Below are 27,533 nucleotides of genomic sequence, written 5' to 3'. Positions count from 1 at the left end.
GGGGGGGTGACCCTTGCACTGTGGCACTGGGACTGACACACTATTGCTCTGGATTAAATGATGGGGGGGGGGTGACCCTTGCACTGTGGCACTGGGACTGACACACTATTGCTCTGGATTAAATGATGGGGGGGGGGTGACCCTTGCACTGTGGCACTGGGACTGACACACTATTGCTCTGGATTAAATGATGGGGGGGGGTGACCCTTGCACTGTGGCACTGGGACTGACACACTATTGCTCTGGATTAAATGATGGGGGGGGGGGTGACCCTTGCATTATGCTAAACTTTCATTTGGAAATTGGGTTTCTTTATACACAAGGGCATTATTTGTCACTTAGGAAAAGTCCCTGAGCGAGCCCGACTGTACCTGGACCTGGGACTCCTGTATGATCAGCTGAACTGGACCGAGGAATGCAACGACTACATCTCGGAGAGCATCGTTATTTTTGAGTAATTGTGTCTCTTTCCTTGTGGCCCTGGGCCCTCCATACAGGCCTGGACTGGCAATCTGTGGGTTCTGGCAAATGCCAGGGGGGCTGTAAGGTGCCATAGACAGTCACTATTTATTGGGCTGGGGGGGGGGCTGTTTGTGCCTCTGGGTACTGGGAATGCCAGGGGGGCTGTAAGGTGCCACAGACAGTCACTATTTATTGGGCTGGGGGGGGGCTGTTTGTGCCTCTGGGTACTGGGAATGCCAGGGGGGCTGTAAGGTGCCACAGACAGTCACTATTTATTGGGCTGGGGGGGGGGCTGTTTGTGCCTCTGGGTACTGGGAATGCCAGGGGGGCTGTAAGGTGCCACAGACAGTCACTATTTATTGGGCTGGGGGGGGCTGTTTGTGCCTCTGGGTACTGGGAATGCCAGGGGGCTGTAAGGTGCCACAGACAGTCACTATTTATTGGGCTGGGGGGGCTGTTTGTGCCTCTGGGTACTGGGAATGCCAGGGGGGCTGTAAGGTGCCACAGACAGTCACTATTTATTGGGCTGGGGGGCTGTTTGTGCCTCTGGGTACTGGGAATGCCGGGGGGGCTGTAAGGTGCCACAGACAGTCACTATTTATTGGGCTGGGGGGGCTGTTTGTGCCTCTGGGTACTGGGAATGCCAGGGGGGCTGTAAGGTGCCACAGACAGTCACTATTTATTGGGCTGGGGGGGGGGCTGTTTGTGCCTCTGGGTACTGGGAATGCCGGGGGGGCTGTAAGGTGCCACAGACAGTCACTATTTATTGGGCTGGGGGGGGCTGTTTGTGCCTCTGGGTACTGGGAATGCCAGGGGGGCTGTAAGGTGCCACGGACAGTCACTATTTATTGGGCTGGGGGGGCTGTTTGTGCCTCTGGGTACTGGGAATGCCAGGGGGGCTGTAAGGTGCCACAGACAGTCACTATTTATTGGGCTGGGGGGGCTGTTTGTGCCTCTGGGTACTGGGAATGCCAGGGGGCTGTAAGGTGCCACAGACAGTCACTATTTATTGGGCTGGGGGGGCTGTTTGTGCCTCTGGGTACTGGGAATGCCAGGGGGCTGTAAGGTGCCACAGACAGTCACTATTTATTGGGCTGGGGGGGGGGCTGTTTGTGCCTCTGGGTACTGGGAATGCCAGGGGGGCTGTAAGGTGCCACAGACAGTCACTATTTATTGGGCTGGGGGGGCTGTTTGTGCCTCTGGGTACTGGGAATGCCAGGGACTATTTAAAATCCCAGTCCCGGCCTGCACCCCATACCCTCTGTTTCATTGCCTAAACACAGACCCCTCACTGATCTTTCTTTGTGGCTCCAACACTCTGATTTCTGTACTGTCTCTGTCTCCCTGTCTGTCTCTTGCCTGTGTTGGCCATGCACACTCATTTGGCAAGGTTGGCAAACAAGAGGGTCTTTCTCTCAAATGCCCACCTTAAGCTGGGTGACATTGGAATCATCCGACTGGCATCTTTTATTGGTGCAAGTATGGGCATCTATTTCGGTTGGGCAGGCTCACTGGACAGCCCCAAACACAGGGACACTTATTGGCCTATGTACGGGGCCTTCTAACCCTGCCAATATAGGTGGCCATACATGAACCAATAAAAGCCACTGACTCAGTCCATCTGTATATTGGCTGGTGTATAGGGCACCCTGACAGGCTTATTTAAATGTCATCCAGCTGAAAATCAGCCACAGATCCATTGGACAGATTTAAAAATCCCATCTGGACCGCATTGGCTGGTTGAAGTGGGCATCATCCCAAAGGTGATCCTGTTGTTTGGCCCAAGAGCCAAAGGCACAACTGGATCAGCCCAAGTTTTTATATTGAGCAAAGATCTGCTTGTTTGCGTATGGCCAGCTTCCTGCAGCAATTCCATCATTCTGTCTGTGGCTTGTCTGTCTGTCTGTGAGTACTAACTGCCGCCTCTGTGCCATCCTGTAGGCAGTGCCAGCTGGACGAGGACCTGTACCGAGCCAACTTCACCCTGGCTGGCATCCATATGCGCAATAAGGAGCATTCCCAGGCCATAGGGTGCTGGGAGTCGGCTCGGAAATGTGCCCGCCGTATGTGCCACAGACAGAAGGAGAGTGATTGCTATAGTGGCATTGGGCAGGTAAGGGGTGAGAGTGCCAGGGGGCATCATAGAACCTAGGAAATTGCTAACAGCTTTGCATTGGGGCACTTCATGGGTTCCATCCCTCATCTCTTTCAGGCGTTACTGGCCCTGGGGGATTTATCTACTGGAAAACGTTCCCTTAAGAAATCCTTCCTCCTGGGCTCTCGGGATCTGACGGACAGAGATATCGTGTGCAGGAACCTTAAATACGGTAAAAGCTCAGGGCACCCCCAGATGCTTCCTATTTGCCTTTAGTGCCACGAGTGACCTCCCTGCTCCTTCCCTGCAGCCATCAGAGGTTGCCGCCTGGAGGAGTCCCTGTCTGAGCTGAGCGAAGAGGATCAGCAGGGGGCGCTGTGTCTGTATGAGCAGCTCGGGGACCTGTATTGTAAAGTTGGCTGCTACACAAGAGCCATAGAGAAATACAGAATGCAGGTAGGTACCACAAACCCACAATTCCATTGTTATATAATGTTAGTGCTGTATGGCCTTGGTTACTGTGCTACACAGGCATTTCCCCTGTGCCTCTCAGAACCTGCTGCCATCTTGTTCTGCTGCTTATATTTCTCCCCTTGTACCAGCTGAACTGCGCTGAGACGCTGGGGAGGCCGGAGCGGGAACTGGCTGTTATACACGTATCCTTAGCCACCATCTTTACTGACCTTAAGGACTACAGACAGGCCGTGGAGCATTACCGGGCCGAGTTGGACCTGGGGAATAGAGATCTTTTTGAGGTAGGTTTTTTCACCCATTGGAATAGGGGAGCCCCTGGGCACAAGAACCTAGTTATCATTAAATGATCAACATTATCTTTTTTAGTAGCCACAACAAGTAGCTGCTACTAGTAGCACAGTGTGTCTTCACCCTTATGGGATGATGCAGGGGTTACATAGTGACTCCCGGTGCAGCTGTCTGGGTGGCACCATAATGCAGCCACATCCTACTCACTGGCTAAATCATTTTGAAGCAGAATAATATTTTTTCTCCAGGCCATGACCATATACTGGTGCCTAAGTACTAAACCTTTTGGTGTTATGGGTCCCTTCTGAGAATTATCTGTTCTTCTGTCCCTCCTGGAATCTAAATGGTTATTGGACCAGATAAATCCAACCTAAGTATGAACTGTCCCTCCCCAGGAATGCAAGACTTGGCTGAAAATTGCTCAGTGTTATGAGGAGGATGGGCGAGGGCACACAGACATACAGAGTTGCCTTTCCAATGCATTGCAGTGTGCCAGGCGGGCAGGAGAGACTGTGCTGCAGGTAAGTAAGCTCCTCCCACTGCTCCTCCCACTGCTCCTCCCACTGCTCCTCTGCCAGCTGTGAAATACACATATTACTCGGATTCAACCAAATCCTGCAAAAAGTCTTAGGGTTCAGCTGAAGAAGAGAGACTGGGTAGGTACATACAAAGTGTATGTGATACAGGGCCGCCATCAGGGGGGCACAGGGGGTACAGTCGTCCCGGGCCCGGACGTTTTTAACTTTAATCAATTCCGGGCCCTCTCACTGCTGGCGTCCTCCGTTATGTCCTGGTGCTCCCCGCTACATCAGCCCTTATATAAGGTTGTGCCCCGTGCTTAGTGACGTCACACGTACGGGGCGCAACCTTATATAAGCGCAGATGGAGCAGGGAGCACCAGGAAATAGCAGAGGACGTCACCGAAGTCGGAGCACGCAGGGGAGAGGAACTGGAGGATGCTTCGGGTGCCCTGGAGGATGCTTCGGGGGGGGGCCCTGGGGGAAGCAGGAGGACGCTGGGGGTGGGACTGGAGGATGCTTCGGGGGTCCTGGGGGGAGCTGAAGGATGCTTCGGGGGCCCTGGAGGATGCTGGGGGGAGCTGAAGGATGCTTCGGGGGGGCCCTGGGGGAAGCAGGAGGACGCTGGTGGGGGGACTGGAGGATGCTTGGGGGGAGCTGAAGGATGCTTCTGGGGCCCTGGAGGATGCTGGGGGAGCTGAAGGATACTTTGGGTGGGGGCAGGAGGATGCTGGGGCGGGGGACTGGAGGATGCTTGGGGGGGGACTGGAGGATGCTTGGGGGGAGCTGGAGGATGCTTGGGGGGCACCCTGGGGGAAGCAGGAGGACGCTGGGTGGGGGAGCAGGAGGATGCATGGGCGGGAGCTGGAGGATGCTTTGGGGGGGGGCCCTGGAGAAAGCAGCAGGGTGCTGGGGGGAGCTGGAGGAAGCAGGAGGATACTGGGGGGGAGCCGGAGGATACTGGCGGGGGAGCTGAAGGATGCGGGGGGGAGCGGGAGGAAGCAGGAGGATGCTTGTGGGCACCCTGGGGGAAGCAGGAGGACACTGGGTGGGGGAACTGGAGGATGCTTGGGCGGGAGCTGGAGGATGCTTGGGCAGGAGCTGGAGGATGCTTGGGGGGGGCAGCTGAAGGATGCATGCGGGAGAGCTGGAGGATGATTTGGGGGGGGCCCTGGAGAAAGCAGCAGGATGCTGGGGGGTGCTGGAGGAAGCAGGAGGATACTGGGGGGGAGCCGGAGGATACTGGTGGGGGAGCTGAAGGATGTGGGGGGGGAGCGGGAGGAAGCAGCGGGAGCGGGCCATAGTATTTGGGGGAGGACCAGCAATGTTTTAAGGGGCACCTGTTCTGGCACCAATGCAAAATGTAGCCCCTGGCCACAAATGTTTTAGGGGGGCCCTGGTTACCAAAGTCTGTGTGTCGTTTGTATTGATGGGAGGGGTCACTGGGGGAGGGGCCATTGGGGGCATGGGAGGAGGGGGGGCCCAGAATTTTGTTGTGAGGGGCCCTGATTTCTGATGGCGGCCCTGATGTGATATATTCCCTGTCAGTAGCCAAAGATGGATGGATACCAGGCCCGGACTGGCAATCTGTGGGTTCTGGCAAATGCCAGGGGGGCTGTAAGGTGCCACAGACAGTCACTATTTATTGGGCTGGGGTGGGCTGTTTGTGCCTCTGGGTACTGGGAATGCCAGGGGGGCTGTAAGGTGCCACAGACAGTCACTATTTATTGGGCTGGGGTGGGCTGTTTGTGCCTCTGGGTACTGGGAATGCCGGGGGGGCTGTAAGGTGCCACAGACAGTCACTATTTATTGGGCTGGGGGGGCTGTTTGTGCCTCTGGGTACTGGGAATGCCAGGGGGGCTGTAAGGTGCCACAGACAGTCACTATTTATTGGGCTGGGGGGGGGGCCTGTTTGTGCCTCTGGGTACTGGGAATGCCAGGGGGGCTGTAAGGTGCCACAGACAGTCACTATTTATTGGGCTGGGGGGCTGTTTGTGCCTCTGAGTACTGGGAATGCCAGGGGGGCTGTAAGGTGCCACAGACAGTCACTATTTATTGGGCTGGGGGGCTGTTTGTGCCTCTGGGTACTGGGAATGCCAGGGGGGCTGTAAGGTGCCACAGACAGTCACTATTTATTGGGCTGGGGGGGGGGCTGTTTGTGCCTCTGAGTACTGGGAATGCCAGGGGGGCTGTAAGGTGCCACAGACAGTCACTATTTATTGGGCTGGGGGGGGGGCTGTTTGTGCCTCTGGGTACTGGGAATGCCAGGGGGGCTGTAAGGTGCCACAGACAGTCACTATTTATTGGGCTGGGGGGGGGGCTGTTTGTGCCTCTGGGTACTGGGAATGCCAGGGGGGGCTGTAAGGTGCCACAGACAGTCACTATTTATTGGGCTGGGGGGGCTGTTTGTGCCTCTGGGTACTGGGAATGCCAGGGGGGCTGTAAGGTGCCACAGACAGTCACTATTTATTGGGCTGGGGGGGCTGTTTGTGCCTCTGGGTACTGGGAATGCCAGGGGGCTGTAAGGTGCCACAGACAGTCACTATTTATTGGGCTGGGGGGGGGGGCTGTTTGTGCCTCTGGGTACTGGGAATGCCATGGGGCTGTAAGGTGCCACAGACAGTCACTATTTATTGGGCTGGGGGGGCTGTTTGTGCCTCTGGGTACTGGGAATGCCAGGGGGCTGTAAGGTGCCACAGACAGTCACTATTTATTGGGCTGGGGGGGGGGGCTGTTTGTGCCTCTGGGTACTGGGAATGCCGGGGGGGGCTGTAAGGTGCCACAGACAGTCACTATTTATTGGGCTGGGGGGGGGTGTTTGTGCCTCTGGGTATTGGGTAAATACTTTTTACTGGGGCATATTTATATGTAGGTACCCGAGGGCCTGTGCCAAGGACAACAGCTTTGTGGGTGGCACGGACCTATACACAGTACATACTCAGTAAGACACCCAGGCATGGGTGCTGCCGCACACTTTTACTGACATGTATATTTATATGAGTGGGTGCTGCCATACTGCTTGCTGCTCTGACTTGGGGTTACTTCCATGTCTCTGTGCCCCCAGTACCCCATGGTGGGGGTAGATAGGAGCCGAGTTAATGATTTTGTTCCTGGTTCCCAGAGGGAGGTTCTGACCCAGCTGCTGGCCCTGCAGGAGGAGACTGGGGACCCAGAATACACACAAACAAAGGCAATGTTACAGGAGCTGCTGTTGGACCCGGGCAGGGTGGGCAGTGCTGTAAAGGAGGAGCAGATGGAGATCAGCGAACCCCTGCGGGAAAGTGACTTGCAACTGAGTGGTGAGACCTCACTTTGTGCCTTAGTGCCCATGCCCGCCAATGTCTCCCATCTTTTGCCAGTCTTTTTCTGCCAGTCTCTTACTGCCAGTCTCTTTCTGCTAGTCTCTTTCTGCCAGTCTCTTTCTGCTAGTCTCTTTCTGCCATTCTCTTTCTGCCATTCTCTTTCTGCCATTCTCTTTCTGCCAGTCTCTTTCTGCCATTCTCTTTCTGCCAGTCTCTTTCTGCCATTCTCTTTCTGCCAGTCTCTTTCTGCCATTCTCTTTCTGCCAGTCTCTTTCTGCCAGTCTCTTTCTGCCATTCTTTTTCTGCCATTCTCTTTCTGCCAATCTCTTTCTGCCAGTCTCTTACTGCCAGTCTCTTTCTGCCAGTCTCTTTCTGCCAGTCTCTTTCTTCCAGTCTCTTTCTTTCATTCTCTTTCTGCCATTCTCTTTCTGCCAGTCTCTTTCTGCCATTCTCTTTCTGCCATTCTCTTTCTGCCAGTCTCTTTCTGCCAGTCTCTATCTGTCATTCTCTTTCTGCCAGTCTCTCTCTGCCATTTCTCCAGCTCAGTTAATGCCTGTGCCTCCTTTTCTCTCTCCCTCTTTGCCTTTCATCTTCAATAAAAGCTCCTGCCTCTGCTGAATGAAGTACATGTAGACAGGGAAGCAGGAGAAGTGACGCAATCCCCACTCTGAAAAGCCCTAATGCCCCAGGGGCAATTGCTGCGGGCGCTGGGTTCCCACTCTGTTGCAATGATGCTAAAATTGTGTGTTGCACCCTGTAAAGCAGAAGTGAATGACCAAGTTGTTCCATTGGGTAGCGAGAGGGTTCATTTCACATGAGAATGTCAAAATATCTTCTATTTTGCATATTCAGTAGAAGGGTGTGGCCAAGGGCCCGCGTCTGGAACCCCCTAAGGCCCAGGGATCAGTACTCTCCCACAATCCATCAGTCCCCGGCACTGGCTTCCAAAAACAATTGCTCTGTGAGGCTCCAGTTTTGGTATTGTTCATTTTTATTACTTTCTATTCAGCCCATTCCAGTTCCTCATTCAAATTACTGCCTGGTTTCTAGGGTATATTGGACCCTAGCAACCAGATAGCTGCTGAACTTTCAAACTGGAGATATATATATATATGAATATACTGACTGCTAACGTTAAATTTATCTGCCATCACAGAGAATACCTAAATGTTGAAATGTCTTTAGGCTCAGTGCTCTGAATTCCAGAGAGACCCCTTATCAGGAAACCGCAGGATGTTCAGATCTCTCTTGTCATTTTATTGTCACCTAAAATATTAATCAGTGATTTTTGCCTCTACGCAGACGATGACGAGGATCTTGAATTCTACGGAATATTTGCTCATGACAGGCGGAAAGTGAACCGGGTGAGACAGGGCCCAAAGGATGATGGGATATAAGGAGACTGCAAGCTCTTAGGGTTGCACTTTAATTACTTTTGTGATTTTTTTGTCTGACAGTGGAACCAACGGAATAAGAAGGGCGAGACTCCGCTGCACCGCGCCTGTATTCGTGGCAAGATCGACTCAGTCAAGAACTTGCTAGAGATGGTAACAACACACGGGGCGGATTGTCAGCCTGCGGGTTGCACATTGCCTCAGTTTTCAGGCTAATGTCACACAAGGACTAATCAAGGGCCAAATTCATAAAACTAACAAAAAGAGTAAAAAAAGGGGAAGGAAAGGCATTTTGCCATTTTACTGCCAACAGATTAGCCACAGTAACGCCACCTAGAACCCTATATTTATTCTGCAGAAAGCTTTACCTGCCTGAGTAACTGCCCTAGAAGCTCCCTCTGTTTAAAATAGCAGCTGCCATTTTAGCTTGGTCTCAGTAGCTTCCGTGCTGCAGCTCTGGCTGGTAGCGAATTCTGATGGTAGGGGGAGTGAATTCTGATGGTAGGGGGAGTGAATTCTGATGGGAGGGGGAGTGAATTCTGATGGGAGGGGGAGAGAGGCGCACACTGAGCAGACTCATGCCCGGGCCCTGAAGGATATATCTGAGAGCAGGAAGTCTGACACAGAAGAACATGTGACACAAATGGAGACAAGAGTGCGGCCGATCCCCAATGTTTATACATAACTATTAGGGCAGTCGCGTCTCCAACTTTCTAATTGAATCAAAGCAGTGCTTTTTACTATCTTTAATAGGTAGAGGCGCTTAAGTATTAATTCGAACTAATCCCCCCTCAGGGGGCGGGTCCTGTAGTGGTGTTGGCGTCGGACGTGCTGACTTTGGCACAGAAATTCCAAGTGAATAGCATTCTTTGCAGCTTTTCTATGCTCCAACTGGCTCAGGGTTATCCTGACCTTGCTAAAGCCTTTGCCACCATTATCTGTCTGGTTTTTGACTCCTTGTCTGTCCCTGACACTGAATCCTTACTGCCTGCCTCTGACCATTTGCCTGACTCTCACCTTGCTTTTGCCTAATGCCTATTGTACCGCGTAGTTGGACTAACCTTGACTGTGCATAGGATCCCTGTCAACTGCACGGCAGAAAGTTCAGGGGCCCCAAAAGGGCATCGGTGAAGACCGGAGTTGGCTGGGCTCTCCTGCTCCATCTAAGCGGTTAGTACTGGCAATCTATGGGCTTCTCTGCACTACGGGCCGTAACGCATTCTTTCTCTCCAACAGAGAATTCAGTGTTGGGATCTTTTCCTTGTAAAATATTTAGGGGCACATTTCCTAAAACTCTGGTTTTCTGGCCTTGAAAGTCACATAAACTCGAGGTTGGATAAATTAGTTTTAAACTCGATCATTGTTGTATTTATAAAATGTCACGATAATGCTTGAATCATCTGTACAAATTCAAAAATTCCGAATTTATAGAGTTGAAAGTATTGTTGAAACTCAAAAAATTCAACTCTAAACGGACGTTCATTTCCATGAATCCTCTTTATTGTTTCCAAACAAGAAGTGCTCCAAGGGCCATATTAGGAGCATTGGCGCTCGTTCTTAGAAAACAATAATGTGTTTAAGTTTCACTTGAAACTGGGTGAAATAGAAAGCAATGTGGGGATACACTTCTCCTTGAAACTGGGTGAAATAGAAAGCAATAAGGGGATAAACTTCTACTTGAAACTGGGTGAAATAGAAAGCAATGAGGGGGATAAACTTCTCCTTGAAACTGGGTGAAATAGAAAGCAATAAGGGGATAAACTTCTACTTGAAACTGGGTGAAATAGAAAGCAATGGGGGGATTAACTTCTCCTTGAAACTGGGTGAAATAGAAAGCAATGGGGGGATTAACTTCTCCTTGAAACTGGGTGAAATAGAAAGCAATGAGGGGATAAACTTCTCCTTGAAACTGGGTGAAATAGAAAGCAATGGGGGGATTAACTTCTCCTTGAAATTGGGTGAAATAGAAAGCAATGAGGGGATAAACTTCTCCTTGAAACTGGGTGAAATAGAAAGCAATGAGGGGATTAACTTCTCCTTGAAACTGGGTGAAATAGAAAGCAATGAGGGGATAAACTTCTCCTTGAAACTGGGTGAAATAAAAAGCAATGAGGGGATTAACTTCTCCTTGAAACTGGGTGAAATAGAAAGCAATGTGGGGATACACTTCTCCTTGAAACTGGGTGAAATAGAAAGCAATAAGGGGATGCACTTCTCCTTGAAACTGGGTGAAATAGAAAGCAATGAGCGGATAAACAAACTTCTCCTTGAAAGTGGGTGAAATAGAAAGCAATGAGGGGATTAACGTCTCCTTGAAAGTGGGTGAAATAGAAAGCAATGAGGGGATGAGCTTCTCCTTGAAACTGGGTGAAATAGAAAGCAATGAGAGGATGAACTTCTGCTTGAAAGTGGGTGAAATAGAAAGCAATGAGGGGATTAACTTCTCTTTGAAACTGGGTGAAATAGAAAGCAATGAGGGGATTAACTTCTCCTTGAAACTGGGTGAAATAGAAAGCAATGAGGGGATTAACTTCTCCTTGAAACTGGGTGAAATAGAAAGCAATGAGGGGATTAACTTCTCTTTGAAACTGGGTGAAATAGAAAGCAATGAGGGGATTAACTTCTCCTTGAAAGTGGGTGAAATAGAAAGCAATGAGGGGATTAACTTCTTGAAAGTGGGTGAAATAGAAAGCAATGAGGGGATTAATTTATCCTTGAAACTGGGTGAAATAGAAAGCAATGAGGGGATTAACTTCTCCTTGAAACTGGGTGAAATAGAAAGTAATGAGGGGATTAACTTCTTGAAAGTGGGTGAAATAGAAAGCAATGAGGGGATTAACTTCTTGAAAGTGGGTGAAATAGAAAGCAATGAGGGGATTAATTTATCCTTGAAACTGGGTGAAATAGAAAGCAATGAGGGGATTAACTTCTCCTTGAAACTGGGTGAAATAGAAAGCAATGAGGGGATTGACTACTCCTTGAAAGTGGGTGAAATAGAAAGCAATGAGGGGATTAACTTCTTGAAAGTGGGTGAAATAGAAAGCAATGAGGGGATTAACTTCTCCTTGAAACTGGGCGAAATAGAAAGCAATGAGGGGATTAACTTCTCCTTGAAACTGGGTGAAATAGAAAGCAATGAGGGGATTGACTACTCCTTGAAAGTGGGTGAAATAGAAAGCAATGAGGGGATTAACTTCTCCTTCAAACTGGGTGAAATAGAAAGCAATGAGGGGATTAACTTATCCTTGAAACTGGGCGAAATAGAAAACAATGAGGGGATTAACTTCTTAAAAGTGGGTGAAATAGAAAGCAATGAGGGGATTAACTTCTTGAAAGTGGGTGAAATAGAAAGCAATGAGGGGATTAACTTATCCTTGAAACTGGGCGAAATAGAAAGCAATGAGGGGATTAACTTCTCCTTGAAACTGGGTGAAATAGAAAGCAATGAGGGGATTAACTTCTCTTTGAAACTGGGTGAAATAGAAAGCAATGAGGGGATTAACTTCTCCTTGAAACTGGGCGAAATAGAAAGCAATGAGGGGATTGACTACTCCTTCAAACTGGGTGAAATAGAAAGCAATGAGGGGATTAACTTCTCCTTCAAACTGGGTGAAATAGAAAGCAATGAGGGGATTAACTTATCCTTGAAACTGGGCGAAATAGAAAGCAATGAGGGGATTAACTTCTCTTTGAAACTGGGTGAAATAGAAAGCAATGAGGGGATTAACTTCTCCTTGAAACTGGGTGAAATAGAAAGCAATGAGGGGATTAATTTATCCTTGAAACTGGGCGAAATAGAAAGCAATGAGGGGATTAACTTCTCCTTGAAACTGGGCGAAATAGAAAGCAATGCGGAGATTAACTTCTTAAAAGTGGGTGAAATAGAAAGCAATGAGGGGATTAACTTCTTGAAAGTGGGTAAAATAGAAAGCAATGAGGGGATTAATTTATCCGTGAAACTGTGTGAAATAGAAAGCAATGAGGGGATAAACTTCCCCTTTAACTGGGTGAAATAGAAAGCAATGAGGGGATTAACTTCTCCTTGAAACTGGGTGAAATAGAAAGCAATGAGGGGATTAACTTCTCCTTGAAACTGGGTGAAATAGAAAGCAATGAGGGGATTAACCTCTCCTTGAAACTGGGTGAAATAGAAAGCAATGAGGGGATTAACTTCTCCTTGAAACTGGGTGAAATAGAAAGCAATGAGGGGATTAACCTCTCCTTGAAACTGGGTGAAATAGAAAGCAATGAGGGGATTAACCTCTCCTTGAAAGTGGGTGAAATAGAAAGCAATGAGGGGATTAACTTCTCCTTGAAACTGGGTGAAATAGAAAGCAATGAGGGGATTAACCTCTCCTTGAAAGTGGGTGAAATAGAAAGCAATGAGGGGATTAACTTCTCCTTGAAACTGGGTGAAATAGAAAGCAATGAGGGGATTAACTTCTCCTTGAAACTGGGTGAAATAGAAAGCAATGAGGGGATTAACTTCTCTTTGAAACTGGGTGAAATAGAAAGCAATGAGGGGATTAACTTCTCCTTGAAACTGGGTGAAATAGAAAGCAATGAGGGGATTAACTTCTCCTTGAAACTGGGTGAAATAGAAAGCAATGAGGGGATTAACTTCTCCTTGAAACTGGGTGAAATAGAAAGCAATGAGGGGATTAACTTCTCCTTGAAAGTTGGTGAAATAGAAAGCAATGAGGGGATTAACTTCTCCTTGAAACTGGGTGAAATAGAAAGCAATGAGGGGATTAACCTCTCCTTGAAAGTGGGTGAAATAGAAAGCAATGAGGGGATAAACTTCTTGAAAGTGGGTGAAATAGAAAGCAATGAGGGGATTAACTTCTCCTTGAAACTGGGTGAAATAGAAAGCAATGAGGGGATTAACTTCTCCTTGAAACTGGGTGAAATAGAAAGCAATGAGGGGATAAACTTCTCCTTGAAACTGGGTGAAATAGAAAGCAATGAGGGGATTAACTTCTCCTTGAAAGTTGGTGAAATAGAAAGCAATGAGGGGATTAACTTCTCCTTGAAACTGGGTGAAATAGAAAGCAATGAGGGGATTAACCTCTCCTTGAAAGTGGGTGAAATAGAAAGCAATGAGGGGATAAACTTCTTGAAAGTGGGTGAAATAGAAAGCAATGAGGGGATTAACTTATCCTTGAAACTGGGTGAAATAGAAAGCAATGAGGGGATTAACTTCTCTTTGAAAGTGGGTGAAATAGAAAGCAATGAGGGGATTAACTTCTCCTTGAAACTGGGTGAAATAGAAAGCAATGAGGGGATTAACTTCTCCTTGAAACTGGGTGAAATAGAAAGCAATGAGGGGATTAACTTCTCCTTGAAACTGGGTGAAATAGAAAGCAATGAGGGGATTAACTTCTCTTTGAAACTGGGTGAAATAGAAAGCAATGGGGGGATTAACTTCTCCTTGAAACTGGGTGAAATAGAAAGCAATGAGGGGATTAACTTCTCCTTGAAACTGGGTGAAATAGAAAGCAATGAGGGGATTAACTTCTCCTTGAAACTGGGTGAAATAGAAAGCAATGAGGGGATTAACTTCTCCTTGAAACTGGGTGAAATAGAAAGCAATATGGGGATTATAACTTGAAAATGTGGCTGTCACTGACTATTCTATTCCTCTACTATTCTAAGGGGCTGATTTACTAATCCACGAATCCGAATCCCGAACGGGAAAAAATCGGATTGGAAACGAACATTTTGCGACTTTTTCGTCACCGTCGCGACTTTTTCGTAGCAGTTACGACTTGCGCGAATTGTCACGACTTTTTCATAGCCATTATGACTTTCGTGAATTGTCGCGACTTTTTCATAGCCATTCGCAAAATAGCGATCATTACGAAAAAAAACGCATTCGGGCGCTTTTCGGACATTCGTGGATTAGTAAATGTGCCCCTAAGTTTCCATAGGTACTTGACAGATCAAACCTGATGATTTTTTTTTTTTACAAAAAAAGTTAATTAAACATTAATAAATCACAAATTATGGGATTATTTTCAAAAAATTCTAATTTTTCAGGGTAAATTTAAAAAAAAAACCTCACATTTTTTGAGAAACAATATCAGAGAAATCGAGTACTGGCAAAAATCCATTCGTAAATCTCAAAAATATCTATAAAGAAAAAAAAACTCAACTTTTCCTTATAATTTCTTAGTAAATGTGCCCCTAAAGGTTTCTGCACTTTCTGTAAGTTCTCTGGAAGAGTCTCTTTATTGAGACCTTAAAAAGTAAGTGTTCCTTCTGCAGCAGTTACATCGTTATGAAGCCCTGGGATCATGGTGGGCTGGGAACAGAAATAGGAATGGGAATAGAATGGAATGGATAGAATTGTTGTAAGCAAGATCCACCATAGGTAAGAGATTCACCCAATCATCTTGCAGGAAACATTTTAACTAGATTGCCCCAACTTTGGTTTGTTCTTTCAGTCTGTGGGAACGATACCAACCAACCCCGGCCGGCCCAATGGGCTAAATCCAAGGTCTTGTGAAGACCAGAATAGCCAAGTAGAGGAGAATCAGGGCTGAAGGGACAAAAAGACTATTTTTGAAATTTTAGATCATAGAAAACAATTAGATAGAAGGATCTTGATATAGAATTGTCTTTGATCCTGGGTGGAAGATCTTTTGTAACTGGAAGAAATGTCCAACAAACCTGTCTGGGTCTTAATCTCCTAGACATATGGAAATATTCCAAGTTCCTTTGATTGGTATTTACCAGAATAGGATGAACTGTACCCTCCAAAAGATGTCTCCACTCCCCCAAAGCCAGTGTAAATTGGTGGGCCTTCCTCAGGCTGAAAGGTTGAACTTGATGGACTCATCTTGTTATTGTGCTACCCCTGAGGCCAAGCTGGCCAGTATGTCCCTAGGTGGGATCTCCCTAAATGTTACTGTGCTACCCCTGAGGCCAAGCTGGCCGGTATGTCCCTAGGTGGGATCTACCCCTGAGGCCAAGCTGGCCAGTATGTCCCTAGGTGGGATCTACCCCTGAGGCCAAGCTGGCCAGTATGTGCCTAGGTGGGATCTACCCCTGAGGCCAAGCTGGCCGGTATGTCCCTAGTGCCTACCAGGTGGGATCTCCCTAAACGTTGAGCGTTGAAGGGGGAGCGAGGAGAATGCAGATAGAAGAGACCTAATTACTGGAAATACAGAGTTTTGATCACTTTTGGTTCAATGTTTCCTTTGAATCCTGTTGTGTTGTTGCTCCCATACAGGGCCACCCCCTCATGAAAAGAGATAACTCTGGCTGGACCCCCCTCCACGAGGCTGCCAACCATGGCCACTTGGGTACGGTAAAGATAAGTCTAAGGAATGAAGGCAGAGAACATTAGGAACAGTTATAGTGACTCCTCCTGTCCCTTCCTCCCTCCAGATATTGTGCAGCTTCTCTTGGAAAAAGGCGCCAACATTAATGATCAAGGGGGGCACTTGTGTGGGGGGATCACCCCTCTCCATGACGCCCTGTTGAATGGCAGATTCTATGTGGCCCAACTGCTAATTCTTCAAGGCGCATCTGTGACCCTGAAGAATGCCAGGGTATGTGGGTTATTACATCACTTCCTGTGTTGTTACATCACTTCCCTCTCATCTTCTGATTATTGATGACTCTATCCAAAGCAAAAAGTGTAGTTAGTTACAGTACAGTACAACATATATATTTCCTTACTGCCCCTTATACATAGTGACCCCCCCCCTTAACTGCTCCTTCCCCAGTGTAACCAATCCCAACTGGGCCAGCCTTTCCCCATAACTGAGCCCATTCCCTTTATCAGCTTAGTCGCTCTTCCCTGTACTTTCTCTATTTCATTACTGCCCCCCCCTTATATATTTATATATAGTGACCCCCCCTTAACTGCCCCCCCCCCCAGTGTAACCAATCCCAACTGGGCCAGCCTTTCCCCATAACTGAGCCCATTCCCTTTATCAGCTTAGTCGCTCTTCCCTGTACTTTCTCTATTTCATTACTGTCCCCCCTTATATATTTATATATAGTGACCCCCCCCCTTAACTGCCCCCCCCCCCAGTGTAACCAATCCCAACTGGGCCAGCCTTTCCCCATAACTGAGCCCATTCCCTTTATCAGCTTAGTCGCTCTTCCCTGTACTTTCTCTATTTCATTACTGCCCCCCCCTTATATATTTATATATAGTGACCCCCCCTTAACTGCCCCTTCCCCCCCAGTGTAACCAATCCCAACTGGGCCAGCCTTTCCCCATAACTGAGCCCATTCCCTTTATCAGCTTAGTCGCTCTTCCCTGTACTTTCTCTATTTCATTACTGCCCCCCCTTATATATTTATATATAGTGACCCCCCCTTAACTGCCCCCCCCAGTGTAACCAATCCCAACTGGGCCAGCCTTTCCCCATAACTGAGCCCATTCCCTTTATCAGCTTAGTCGCTCTTCCCTGTACTTTCTCTATTTCATTACTGCCCCCCCCTTATATATTTATATATAGTGACCCCCCCTTAACTGCCCCTTCCCCCCCAGTGTAACCAATCCCAACTGGGCCAGCCTTTCCCCATAACTGAGCCCATTCCCTTTATCAGCTTAGTCGCTCTTCCCTGTACTTTCTCTATTTCATTACTGCCCCCCCTTATATATTTATATATAGTGACCCCCCCTTAACTGCCCCCCCCCAGTGTAACCAATCCCAACTGGGCCAGCCTTTCCCCATAACTGAGCCCATTCCCTTTATCAGCTTAGTCGCTCTTCCCTGTACTTTCTCTATTTCATTACTGCCCCCCCTTATATATTTATATATAGTGACCCCCCCTTAACTGCCCCCCCCAGTGTAACCAATCCCAACTGGGCCAGCCTTTCCCCATAACTGAGCCCATTCCCTTTATCAGCTTAGTCGCTCTTCCCTGTACTTTCTCTATTTCATTACTGCCCCCCTTATATATTTATATATAGTGACCCCCCCTTAACTGCCCCTTCCCCAGTGTAACCAATCCCAACTGGGCCAGCCTTCCCCATAACTGAGCCCATTCCCTTTATCAGCTTAGTCGCTCTTCCCTGTACTTTCTCTTTTCATTACTGCCCCCCCTTATATATTTATATATAGTGACCCCCCCCCTTAACTGCCCCCCCCCAGTGTAACCAATCCCAACTGGGCCAGCCTTTCCCATAACTGAGCCCATTCCCTTTATCAGCTTAGTCGCTCTTCCCTGTACTTTCTCTATTTCATTACTGCCCCCCCTTATATATTTATATATAGTGACCCCCCCCCTTAACTGCCCCCCCCCCCCCAGTGTAACCAATCCCAACTGGGCCAGCCTTTCCCCATAACTGAGCCCATTCCCTTTATCAGCTTAGTCGCTCTTCTCTGTACTTTCTCTATTTCATTACTGCCCCCCCTTATATATTTATATATAGTGACCCCCCCTTAACTGCCCCCCCCCCCCAGTGTAACCAATCCCAACTGGGCCAGCCTTTCCCCATAACTGAGCCCATTCCCTTTATCAGCTTAGTCGCTCTTCCCTGTACTTTCTCTATTTCATTACTGCCCCCCCTTATATATTTATATATAGTGACCCCCCCTTAACTGCCCCCCCCCAGTGTAACCAATCCCAACTGGGCCAGCCTTTCCCCATAACTGAGCCCATTCCCTTTATCAGCTTAGTCGCTCTTCCCTGTACTTTCTCTATTTCATTACTGCCCCCCTTATATATTTATATATAGTGACCCCCCCTTAACTGCCCCCCCCCCCCCAGTGTAACCAATCCCAACTGGGCCAGCCTTTCCCCATAACTGAGCCCATTCCCTTTATCAGCTTAGTCGCTCTTCCCTGTACTTTCTCTATTTCATTACTGCCCCCTTATATATTTATATATAGTGACCCCCCCTTAACTGCCCCCCCCCCCCCAGTGTAACCAATCCCAACTGGGCCAGCCTTTCCCCATAACTGAGCCCATTCCCTTTATCAGCTTAGTCGCTCTTCCCTGTACTTTCTCTATTTCATTACTGTCCCCCCTTATATATTTATATATAGTGACCCCCCCTTAACTGCCCCCCCCCCCCCAGTGTAACCAATCCCAACTGGGCCAGCCTTTCCCCATAACTGAGCCCATTCCCTTTATCAGCTTAGTCGCTCTTCCCTGTACTTTCTCTATTTCATTACTGCCCCCCCTTATATATTTATATATAGTGACCCCCCCCTTAACTGCCCCTTCCCCAGTGTAACCAATCCCAACTGGGCCAGCCTTTCCCCATAACTGAGCCCATTCCCTTTATCAGCTTAGTCGCTCTTCCCTGTACTTTCTCTATTTCATTACTGCCCCCCCCCCTTATATATTTATATATAGTGACCCCCCCTTAACTGCCCCCCCCCCAGTGTAACCAATCCCAACTGGGCCAGCCTTTCCCCATAACTGAGCCCATTCCCTTTATCAGCTTAGTCGCTCTTCCCTGTACTTTCTCTATTTCATTACTGCCCCCCCCCTTATATATTTATATATAGTGACCCCCCCTTAACTGCCCCTTCCCCAGTGTAACCAATCCCAACTGGGCCAGCCTTTCCCCATAACTGAGCCCATTCCCTTTATCAGCTTAGTCGCTCTTCCCTGTACTTTCTCTATTTCATTACTGCCCCCCCTTATATATTGTAAGATTTTGACTTTATATAATAATAATATATTAATAATAATATTAATCACCCCTCTTACTAGGGTTTCGGTTCTTTTGAGAAGCAGACAAATAACCCACACGAATAAGTGTATATTAAAATGAATATATTGAGTAGCAAATCAATGGATGGTTACACTTAAATGATTAGTTAACAAACACAATATTTATACATTATTTACATTTACAGATTAATGACAAAAAGGAGATTTTATACTCACCGGAAAATCCTTTTCTCGTAGGCCCGAACTGTCAGTGCAGACGTTAGGGTTTTGTCTGTGATCACCTCTGGAGGCAGGACAGAGAATTGAACTTAGTGGCTCCTGGTCCCTCCCACTGTATATAAGGCTCATCTCCACCCTCACTCCTCAGTTCTGTTGGTAAGCTCAGTCGGTGGAGACAGTACAGATAGAAGGAAGGCCAAGAGACATAAGGTAGAGAGATAGCGAAAAGAGAGGTCCCGGTGCCCATACTAAATCAGCCTGGGTGGGACTTACTGCACTGACAGTTCGGGCCTACGAGAAAAGGATTTTCCGGTGAGTATAAAATCTCCTTTTCTCTAGCGGCCCTCCTGTCAGTGCAGACGTTAGGGGACGTTCCAAAGCTGTCCCTTAACTGGGTGGGTAAAACTGTTAGTATGCCGTGGATAGTGTTCCTGGCACTATGCCACAGCCGCTTGTAGAACTTTTCGGCCAAACACGGCTGGTTGAGAAGCGTAACTTATAGAACTTAATAAAAGTATTTGGTGAGACCCAAGTGGCTGCTCGGCAGATCTGGTCTGCTGTTGCCAAGTTCTGCAGTGCCCATGAGGTACTCTGTGCCCGTGTAGAGTGGGCCTTCACTGCGAACGGTCTAGGCACATTTGTTCTGTCGTATGCTGTATGGATAGTTTCAACTAGCCAACGGGCTATAGTTCTTTTTGATACAGCTCTTCCTTTTTGTGTAGTAGAATATGATAATAGGAGGCTCTCTGATTGTCTATAGTCTGCCGATCTTTTTAAGTAAATCCGGAGTGCCCGGACCACGTCTAATTTATGAAGCAGTCTCTCCTTCTCATTTGACGGTTTTGGACAGAAGGAAGGTAAAATTATGTCTTGGTTCATATGACGTTCTGTAACTACCTTCGGCAGGAACCCTGGTGAGGTCCTGAGTACTGCCTTGTCATGGTGAAGTGTGAGCCATGGTTCCTTGCTGGATAGTGCCGCCAACTCGGACACTCGTTTAGCTGATGTAATCGCTATTAGGAAAGTCACTTTAAATGATAGCCACTTTAGCTCACATGATGATAAAGGCTCAAAAGGTGGTTGTTGTAGTGCCGATAGGACTAGTGGTAAATTCCATGTTGCTAGGGGTTCTCTGAGGGGTGGTCGTGTTCTGGTAACACCCCTGATAAATTGTTGGATTGTAGGATCTTCAGCCCATTTAGAATGTGTCAGTGCTGTGATTGCTGAGATCTGGGTCTTTAGAGTGCGTAAACCCAGTCCTTTCTGAAACCCTTCCGTCAGGAATTCCACCACCTCGATTGTGGAGATATCCTTCCAAGAAATGTCCCTGTGTCTGCACCAATTTAGGAGGGTCCTCCAGACCCTATGATACGTTTTGTCTGTAGATTGCTTGCGGGCTCGTAAGAAGATTTTTATGGCGTTCTGTGAAAATCCTTGTCGCTGCCACCACTCGGTTTCAAGAGCCACGCAGTTAATCGGAGCATCTGCAAGTTGGGGTGCTTTATTGGCCCTTGAGATAAGAGGTCGGGTCGAAGGGGTAGTCGCCAGGGCCTGTCAATTGACAATTTGATGAGATCTGAGTACCAAACTCTGTTCGGCCAGTCCGGGGCTATGAGTATTGTGACCGTGCTGGACTGTTTCAATTTCTTGATTACCCTGGGTAAGATGGGTAGCGGTGGAAATGCATATACCATCCTGAAGTTCCATGGTATTACTAGTGCGTCCACAAACGCCGCCCTTGGATCTCTTGTTCTGGCACAGTAAAGTGGTAGCTTTGCGTTGTGCCTTGATGCCAATATGTCTATTTCCGGTGTCCCCCACCTGCGAATTAGTTGTTGGAAGACCTCCTCGTTGAGTGACCATTCTCCGTGGTCGATGGTTGTTCTGCTCAGATAGTCCGCTTACCAGTTCAGTACCCCTGGTATGAAGACTGCAGAGATGCTCGGTACTGTGCGTTCTGCCCAGGTAAGCATCCTGGAGGCCTCCTGCATAGCCATTTTGCTATGTGTGCCTCCTTGTTTGTTGATGTAAGCTACTGCAGTTGCATTGTCGGATTGCACTCGGACTGCCTGAGCTTGTAGAATTGTTGACCAGTTCTCTAGTGCTAGAGCAATTGCTCTGAGTTCTAGTACATTGATTGGTAAATGGCTTTCCTCTCTGGACCAGGTGCCCTGGAGTGTGAGATTTTTGTACACTGCCCCCCATCCTCTGAGGCTGGCATCGGTGGTTACCACTTCCCAGGTAGCGGTTGTCCAACTCCTTCCTTGTTGGAGGATGTCGTTCTCCGTCCACCAGAGAAGACTGGTCCTGGTTGTCTGAGTAATATGGATCTCCTGTTGTAGGTTCTGGTGGTTCTTGTTCCAGCACCTCAGGAAATCGAGCTGTAATGGTCTGAGGTGAAATTTGGCGAATGGTACTGCTTCCAGGGTCGATACCATGAGACCCAGGAGGCGTAGACAATCCTCTGCTGATGTTCTGTTCTTGGTCAGGAAGGCTCGAGTTGTCAAGATTAATGTGTTGATCTTGTCTTGGGTTAGGAAGACTTTTTGTGTCTTGGAGTCGAAAATTAGGCCCAGGAATAGTATCGTCTGGGATGGTGTTAGAGAGCTCTTGCGGTGGTTGATCAACCATCCGTGTTGCGTTAGGACTTGAAGACACAGGGTGGTGTCCTTTACTGCTTGTTGTGCCGTGGGTGCTTTTATTAACAGGTCGTCCAGATATGGTATGATGTGTACTCCCAGGGTTCTCAGGTATGCCACTATTGGTGCAAGCACTTTGGTAAAAATTCGTGGTGCGGTACATAGCCCAAAGGGTAGTGCTGTGAACTGGTAGTGTGAATTGTTGATTGCAAATCTGAGGTATTTGCGTGACGCTGGGTATATTGGTATGTGCAGGTAGGCATCTTGTAGATCTATTGTCGTCATGAAGATTTGAGGTTCCATGGCGGCTACTACTGATCTTACGGATTCCATTTTGAATTTGTGGTTTAGGACCATTGGGTTTAGTGGTTTCAAGTTGAGGACTGGTCTGAAGGATCCCTCCTTCTTTCGTACCAGGAACAGGTTGGAATAGAAACCCCTGTATCTGTGGTGTTCCGGGACATCCTCTATTACTCCTGAAAGTGGTAGGGTATTTACCGCTTGTTGAAGTAAGTGTTGTTTGTGCGGTGCAGTGGATGATGGGAGAAACCTTCCCTGTGGAAGCTGTGGTGTGAAAGGAATTCTGTAGCCTTGGCTGATTATGGTTAGTACCCACTTGTCCGTAACGTGTGTTTCCCATGTTCCCAGAAATTGTTGTAATCTGCCCCCAATGTTTTGTGTCCCCGGTTGCCTGGTTGAGTCAGGCTGAATTGGGTTTGGTAGTATTGGGTTTCTTGGTATTGCTGCGGGCGTGCTGCTGCCATGTAGGTCTGCCACGTCTTGCTCCCTGATCAGCTGGGGAGCTCCTGAATCCTGAACGAAAGGGCCGAAATGGTCTCGATTGTGAGTTCCATCCTCTCCTCCCAGAATATCTGTTAGAGGAATCACATTTTTGTTTCTTGCCGGTAGGTAGGAAAGTGCTTTTCCCCCCAGTAACGTCAGATATGATTTGTTTTAAGTCAGGTCCGAATAAGGACTCTCCTGTGAATTTCAGTGATAGTAACCTCCTCTTAGAAGCAGTGTCTCCCGTCCAATGCCTCAACCACAGGGCTCGGCGGGCCACTACTGCATTGGAAGTCGCTTTGGCTGCTAATCTGGTAATTTCTAGAGCGGATTCTGCTAGAAATGACAAGGTGGTGGATAATTTGTCCACCTCCAGCTGTAATTGTTGTTTAGATGCTGGTGGATGATGTGCTAACTCCAAGGCCCAATGTCTGGCTGTTCGGGCTAAGCCTGCTGATGCCACTGCGGGTCTAAGGATCACTGCTGCTTGTGTATAAGAGCGTTTTAGAATGGATTCCATCCTGCGGTCTAAGGGGTCTTTAAATGCCGCCTCCTCAGCAGGTATGGCAGTTTGCCTAGATAGCCTGGCCACTGCGGAATCAACCTTAGGTGCTCTATCCCACCTCTTCTGGTGTTCCTCTGGCACAGGGTATGTTTTGAAAAATCTTTGGGTGAGCGCAATTCGGAGCTCAGGTTGGGCCCACTCTGCCTCAATTGCCTGTGTGAGGGAATTGAATACTGGGAAAGCTAGTTTGGACTTTTTTTGAACTCCCAAAAGTTTATCAGCCCTAGATAGGGGTACAGTCTCATCCTTAATCTCCAGTGTCTGCATCATCTCCCTTAGTAACCTTTTTGAGGTTTCTGGGGAGGCAGAGGATGTTCCCTCTTCATCAGAGTCTGACTCTGATTGGGGTTGAGAATGTGTTGAAAAATCTGAATTTTGACTGAGTAAGTCGTCTGCCTCTGAGTCTGAAGCTAGCCCTTCTTCTGATTCTGAGGAGGAAGGTAGGGTGACTGTGGCCTTGCGCTTCCTATTATCACGGGCTTTAGTCTGCCCCCCCTGGGGTTGTACTGTGTTCATGATCCACTGTAGGAATTCCCCAAACTGGGCTGGTACTTGGTTAGAAGTATGGGCCAGCGGATTCTCATCCCAGGGCATGGGTATAGATGCCTGTGTTATAGGTTGGTCAGTGGCTGGGGGTGATGGGGAGTTGGCCTGAGGGGTGTTTGGCAGTGAGGCTGCATCCTGAGCCTGTAATGCTTGTGGGGAGAGAATAGGTGGCTCAGTTACAGAAGGAGTCTGTGAGACAGGTTTGCAGTCAGAACAGTAGTTTCTCTCTGATTTTCTCAGGGAGTGCTTACATACCTTGCACTTAGGTAGTTTGTCTGGTTTTTTCTGTTTTTTAGCTGACTGTATAACCTCTCTGAGGTCCTTGAGTGAATCAGCCTTCTCCATGCTGTTCTTATGGTGCTTATTGTTAATAAGGGCTCTCTTGCTGTATAGCAATTATTGAGTGCTCCTTTAGTGGGGGAGAGGAGATCTGCAGCTTCTTGTTATAATGCTGCCGTTTGGGAGCGCTCCTGTAATGGCGCTGTGTGCCTGCGGTACAGGGGCGCCTAGAGTGACGTCATCGCGCGACGTTTGGCGCGAATCCCAGGAGCGCGTTCACGTAGGGCGCGCATTCACCAGTACCCGGAAGGGCGCCTAGAGTGACGTCATCGCGCGACGTTTGGCGCGAATCCCAGGAGCGCATTCCCCAGTACCCGGAAGTGCGCTCGTGGCGCTGATACTACGAACAGGGCTTTCTCCCGCGTTAGTCAGGTAGGGCTCGCTCTGTTTATTTATATATATATATGGCCCAGGGAACTTACCTCTCCGTTTTTTTATATATTATAACGCTGCCATTTCAGCGCCTCCTGCTGTGGACCGGCGTTGGGGGTTACACTTCTGGGCAGCTCTGCGTACCCTGTGTATTGCCCCTACAAGCACTTCTGGGGGTAGCTCTGCGTACCCAAGTGCAATCAATTGGCATCTGCCAGCACCTCAATGGACAGCTCTGCGTGTCCCAGTGTCCCACTAGAACAGCTATGTGTCCTAGTATATTTCTTGTGTTAATAGGTATAAAATAAAATAAAATAAAAAATGATATATGTAACTGTCCTACACCTCCGAGGCAGGACAAAAGAACTGAGGAGTGAGGGTGGAGCCTTATATACAGTGGGAGGGACCAGGAGCCACTAAGTTCAATTCTCTGTCCTGCCTCCAGAGGTGATCCCAGACAAAACCCCTAACGTCTGCACTGACAGGAGGGCCGCTAGAGAAATCTACATTATAGCTACCGATATACAAAGAACATGGTGGTCTCGTTCCTTTTCTCTAGCCATGGCCTTTTCTCTCTGGTCTGTCTCACATCCTGCCCGGTCACTTCTGATGCCGTCCCCAGGTGCTCCTCCCAGGTGCTCCTCCCAGGTTGCTCCCCCCAGGTTGCTCCCCCCAAGTTGCTCCCCCCAAGTTGCTCTGTCCAGCACACATTTATACACCTTTCAGCCACTGCCCCCCACATACCAACTGATCAGATGGGGTTGATAAAAAACCACACCTTGCCCATTGGTCAGTAACTGTTGAGTTTTATGGCTTCTCTGAGACGTACTGTCCCACCATCCACAGAAAAACCCTTAGATATGGAGATTTGGCTTCGGGTGCAACTTGAAAAACTGGTTTATAGTAATCAGTTTAGTAATCAGTAGAGCTCCCCCCATACTCAGTGTATAACACAATAGAGCCACAAACACACATATATATATATATTTATATATATCACAAATAATGGCACCCAAATACACGATTTCTTACAATATTTATATAACTGCCCCTCCCAATGTGTGTGCTTTGCCTGTACTGTTACTGTTTGTTTGTTGTTTGATAGCAGTACTATATATATATATACTATTAACTGTGTTATTTACACTTTGGCTAATATAAATAGTAATATAAATACTTGTGTGTATATCAGGGTGTATATTGGGCTTGTTTCTGTATTTTGGCATAACACTAATAGAGACTGCCCTCTGCACCCACATTAGGGTGACACCCCCCTGGGAAGCCTCCGGGAATGGCTCGGTACCATGGAACTTCTGAATCCGGAGACCCTTAAGCTCTACAATGAAACAGAAAGCCTGCTGATGGAAGCTCAGGCCAGTCAGGGTAATATTTTGGGGGGAAATCTGAGGGTGCCGGCTTGGAGGTGGAACATTTATCAAATGGTGACTTTCACCCACTGATAAATACTCTTCTAAACATCCCATAGGAATCTGCCCCTTGTCATTTTCATGTATTTGTACCCTGAGGGGAGGGGGGGGCTCCTCTCTGTCTGCTGCCGGGGATTCTGGGTAATTATTTCGCCTTCTTTTCTGCAGAAGCTGCTGCACCTCCTTGAAGAGATCCTATAGGAGGAAGAGTAGGAAGACTTTCTCATCTGCAACCGCCGGAGCTGGGGGAGGGGGGGGGGGTGAGAATTTTGCATTATAAGTTGCTCAAACAGATTTGGTCTCATTCAAAAACTCTCAAAAAGAGGCCTCGATAGAACAGAAGGGAGAACTGTTGGCAGGTTTTCCCCAACTTTCACTCGAACTGAACCCGAGAAAAGAATAAGTAACCTGGCTGAATACCATAGGGATCTATAAATCCAGTTCAGTAGTCAGCGTGGTGTAAATGCCGTCTGTGCAGAACGTCTTTGGTTGGGCTAGATTTGGCCAATGGGATTCTTTGGGTGGGCTAGATTTGGCCAATGGGATTCTTTGGGTGGGCTAGATTTGGCCAATGGGATTCTTTGGTTGGGCTAGATTTGGCCAATGGGATTCTTTGGGTGGGCTAGATTTGGCCAATGGGATTCTTTGGGTGGGCTAGATTTGGCCAATGGGATTCTTTGGGTGGGCTAGATTTGGCCAATGGGATTCTTTGGGTGGGCTAGATTTGGCCAATGGGATTCTTTGGGTGGGCTAGATTTGGCCAATGGGATTCTTTGGTTGGGCTAGATTTGGCCAATGGGATTCTTTGGGTGGGCTAGATTTGGCCAATGGGATTCTTTGGTTGGGCTATATTTGGCCAATGGGATTCTTTGGGTGGGCTAGATTTGGCCAATAGGATTCTTTAGGTGGGCTAGATTTGGCCAATGGGATTCTTTGGGTGGGCTAGATTTGGCCAATGGGATTCTTTGGTTGGGCTAGATTTTTCCAATGGGATTCTTTGGGTGGCTAGATTTGGCCAATGGGATTCTTTGGGTGGGCTAGATTTGGCCAATGGGATTCTTTGGGTGGGCTAGATTTGGCCAATGGGATTCTTTGGGTGGGCTAGATTTGGCCAATGGGATTCTTTGGGTGGGCTAGATTTGGCCAATGGGATTCTTTGGGTGGGCTAGATTTGGCCAATGGGATTCTTTGGGTGGGCTAGCATGTATTAGTAATTGTTATAAAAGCTGTTACTTGTAAAGCTACATTTCAAGCTTCTGTGCAGTTACCCTGTGAGGCTGAATGCGCCCAACACTCTGTATATTTGACTTACAATAAAGCAGCCGTTTCTGCTAAACAACCTCATCTCTGAGTCTTGTTATACAAGATACGGTTCTGGTAGGGAAAATGACCAACACTGAGGGTACAAGGGTGATGCTAGAGCCGACTCCCTAATGATTCCCACAGACCTGACAGACCTG

At 48.0% G+C, this 27,533-nt stretch overlaps 1 protein-coding gene across 1 annotated transcript; it reads left to right on the top strand.

The window, feature by feature from the left end:
* Window positions 1-317: 317 nt before the first annotated feature.
* LOC101735078 (tonsoku-like protein) lies at window positions 318-26,645 on the top strand. Its single transcript, XM_031904119.1, has 13 exons — window positions 318-454; window positions 2,404-2,575; window positions 2,675-2,789; window positions 2,868-3,013; window positions 3,160-3,312; window positions 3,715-3,840; window positions 6,959-7,136; window positions 8,442-8,503; window positions 8,597-8,686; window positions 15,768-15,840; window positions 15,926-16,089; window positions 25,909-26,029; window positions 26,242-26,645. The coding sequence occupies exons 2-13, from the start codon at window positions 2,462-2,464 to the stop codon at window positions 26,259-26,261; spliced, it is 1,362 nt and encodes a 453-aa protein (XP_031759979.1). The 5' UTR covers window positions 318-454; window positions 2,404-2,461; the 3' UTR covers window positions 26,262-26,645.
* The last annotated feature ends 888 nt before the right edge of the window (window positions 26,646-27,533 follow it).

The sequence above is a fragment of the Xenopus tropicalis genome, chromosome 6, assembly GCF_000004195.4.
Source record: "Xenopus tropicalis strain Nigerian chromosome 6, UCB_Xtro_10.0, whole genome shotgun sequence".
Taxonomy (NCBI): Eukaryota; Metazoa; Chordata; class Amphibia; order Anura; family Pipidae; genus Xenopus; species Xenopus tropicalis.
This window is presented reverse-complemented; position numbering and strand designations above follow the sequence as displayed.

Bases quoted from the DNA above. Each gene is read 5' to 3' on its own strand.
- LOC101735078 (XM_031904119.1), top strand. From the start codon at position 2,462: ATGCGCAATAAGGAGCATTCCCAGGCCATAGGGTGCTGGGAGTCGGCT. The intron at 8,504-8,596 runs GTGAGACAGGGC...TTTGTCTGACAG, and splicing joins ACAGGCGGAAAGTGAACCGG to TGGAACCAACGGAATAAGAA. The intron at 8,687-15,767 runs GTAACAACACAC...GCTCCCATACAG, and splicing joins TCAAGAACTTGCTAGAGATG to GGCCACCCCCTCATGAAAAG.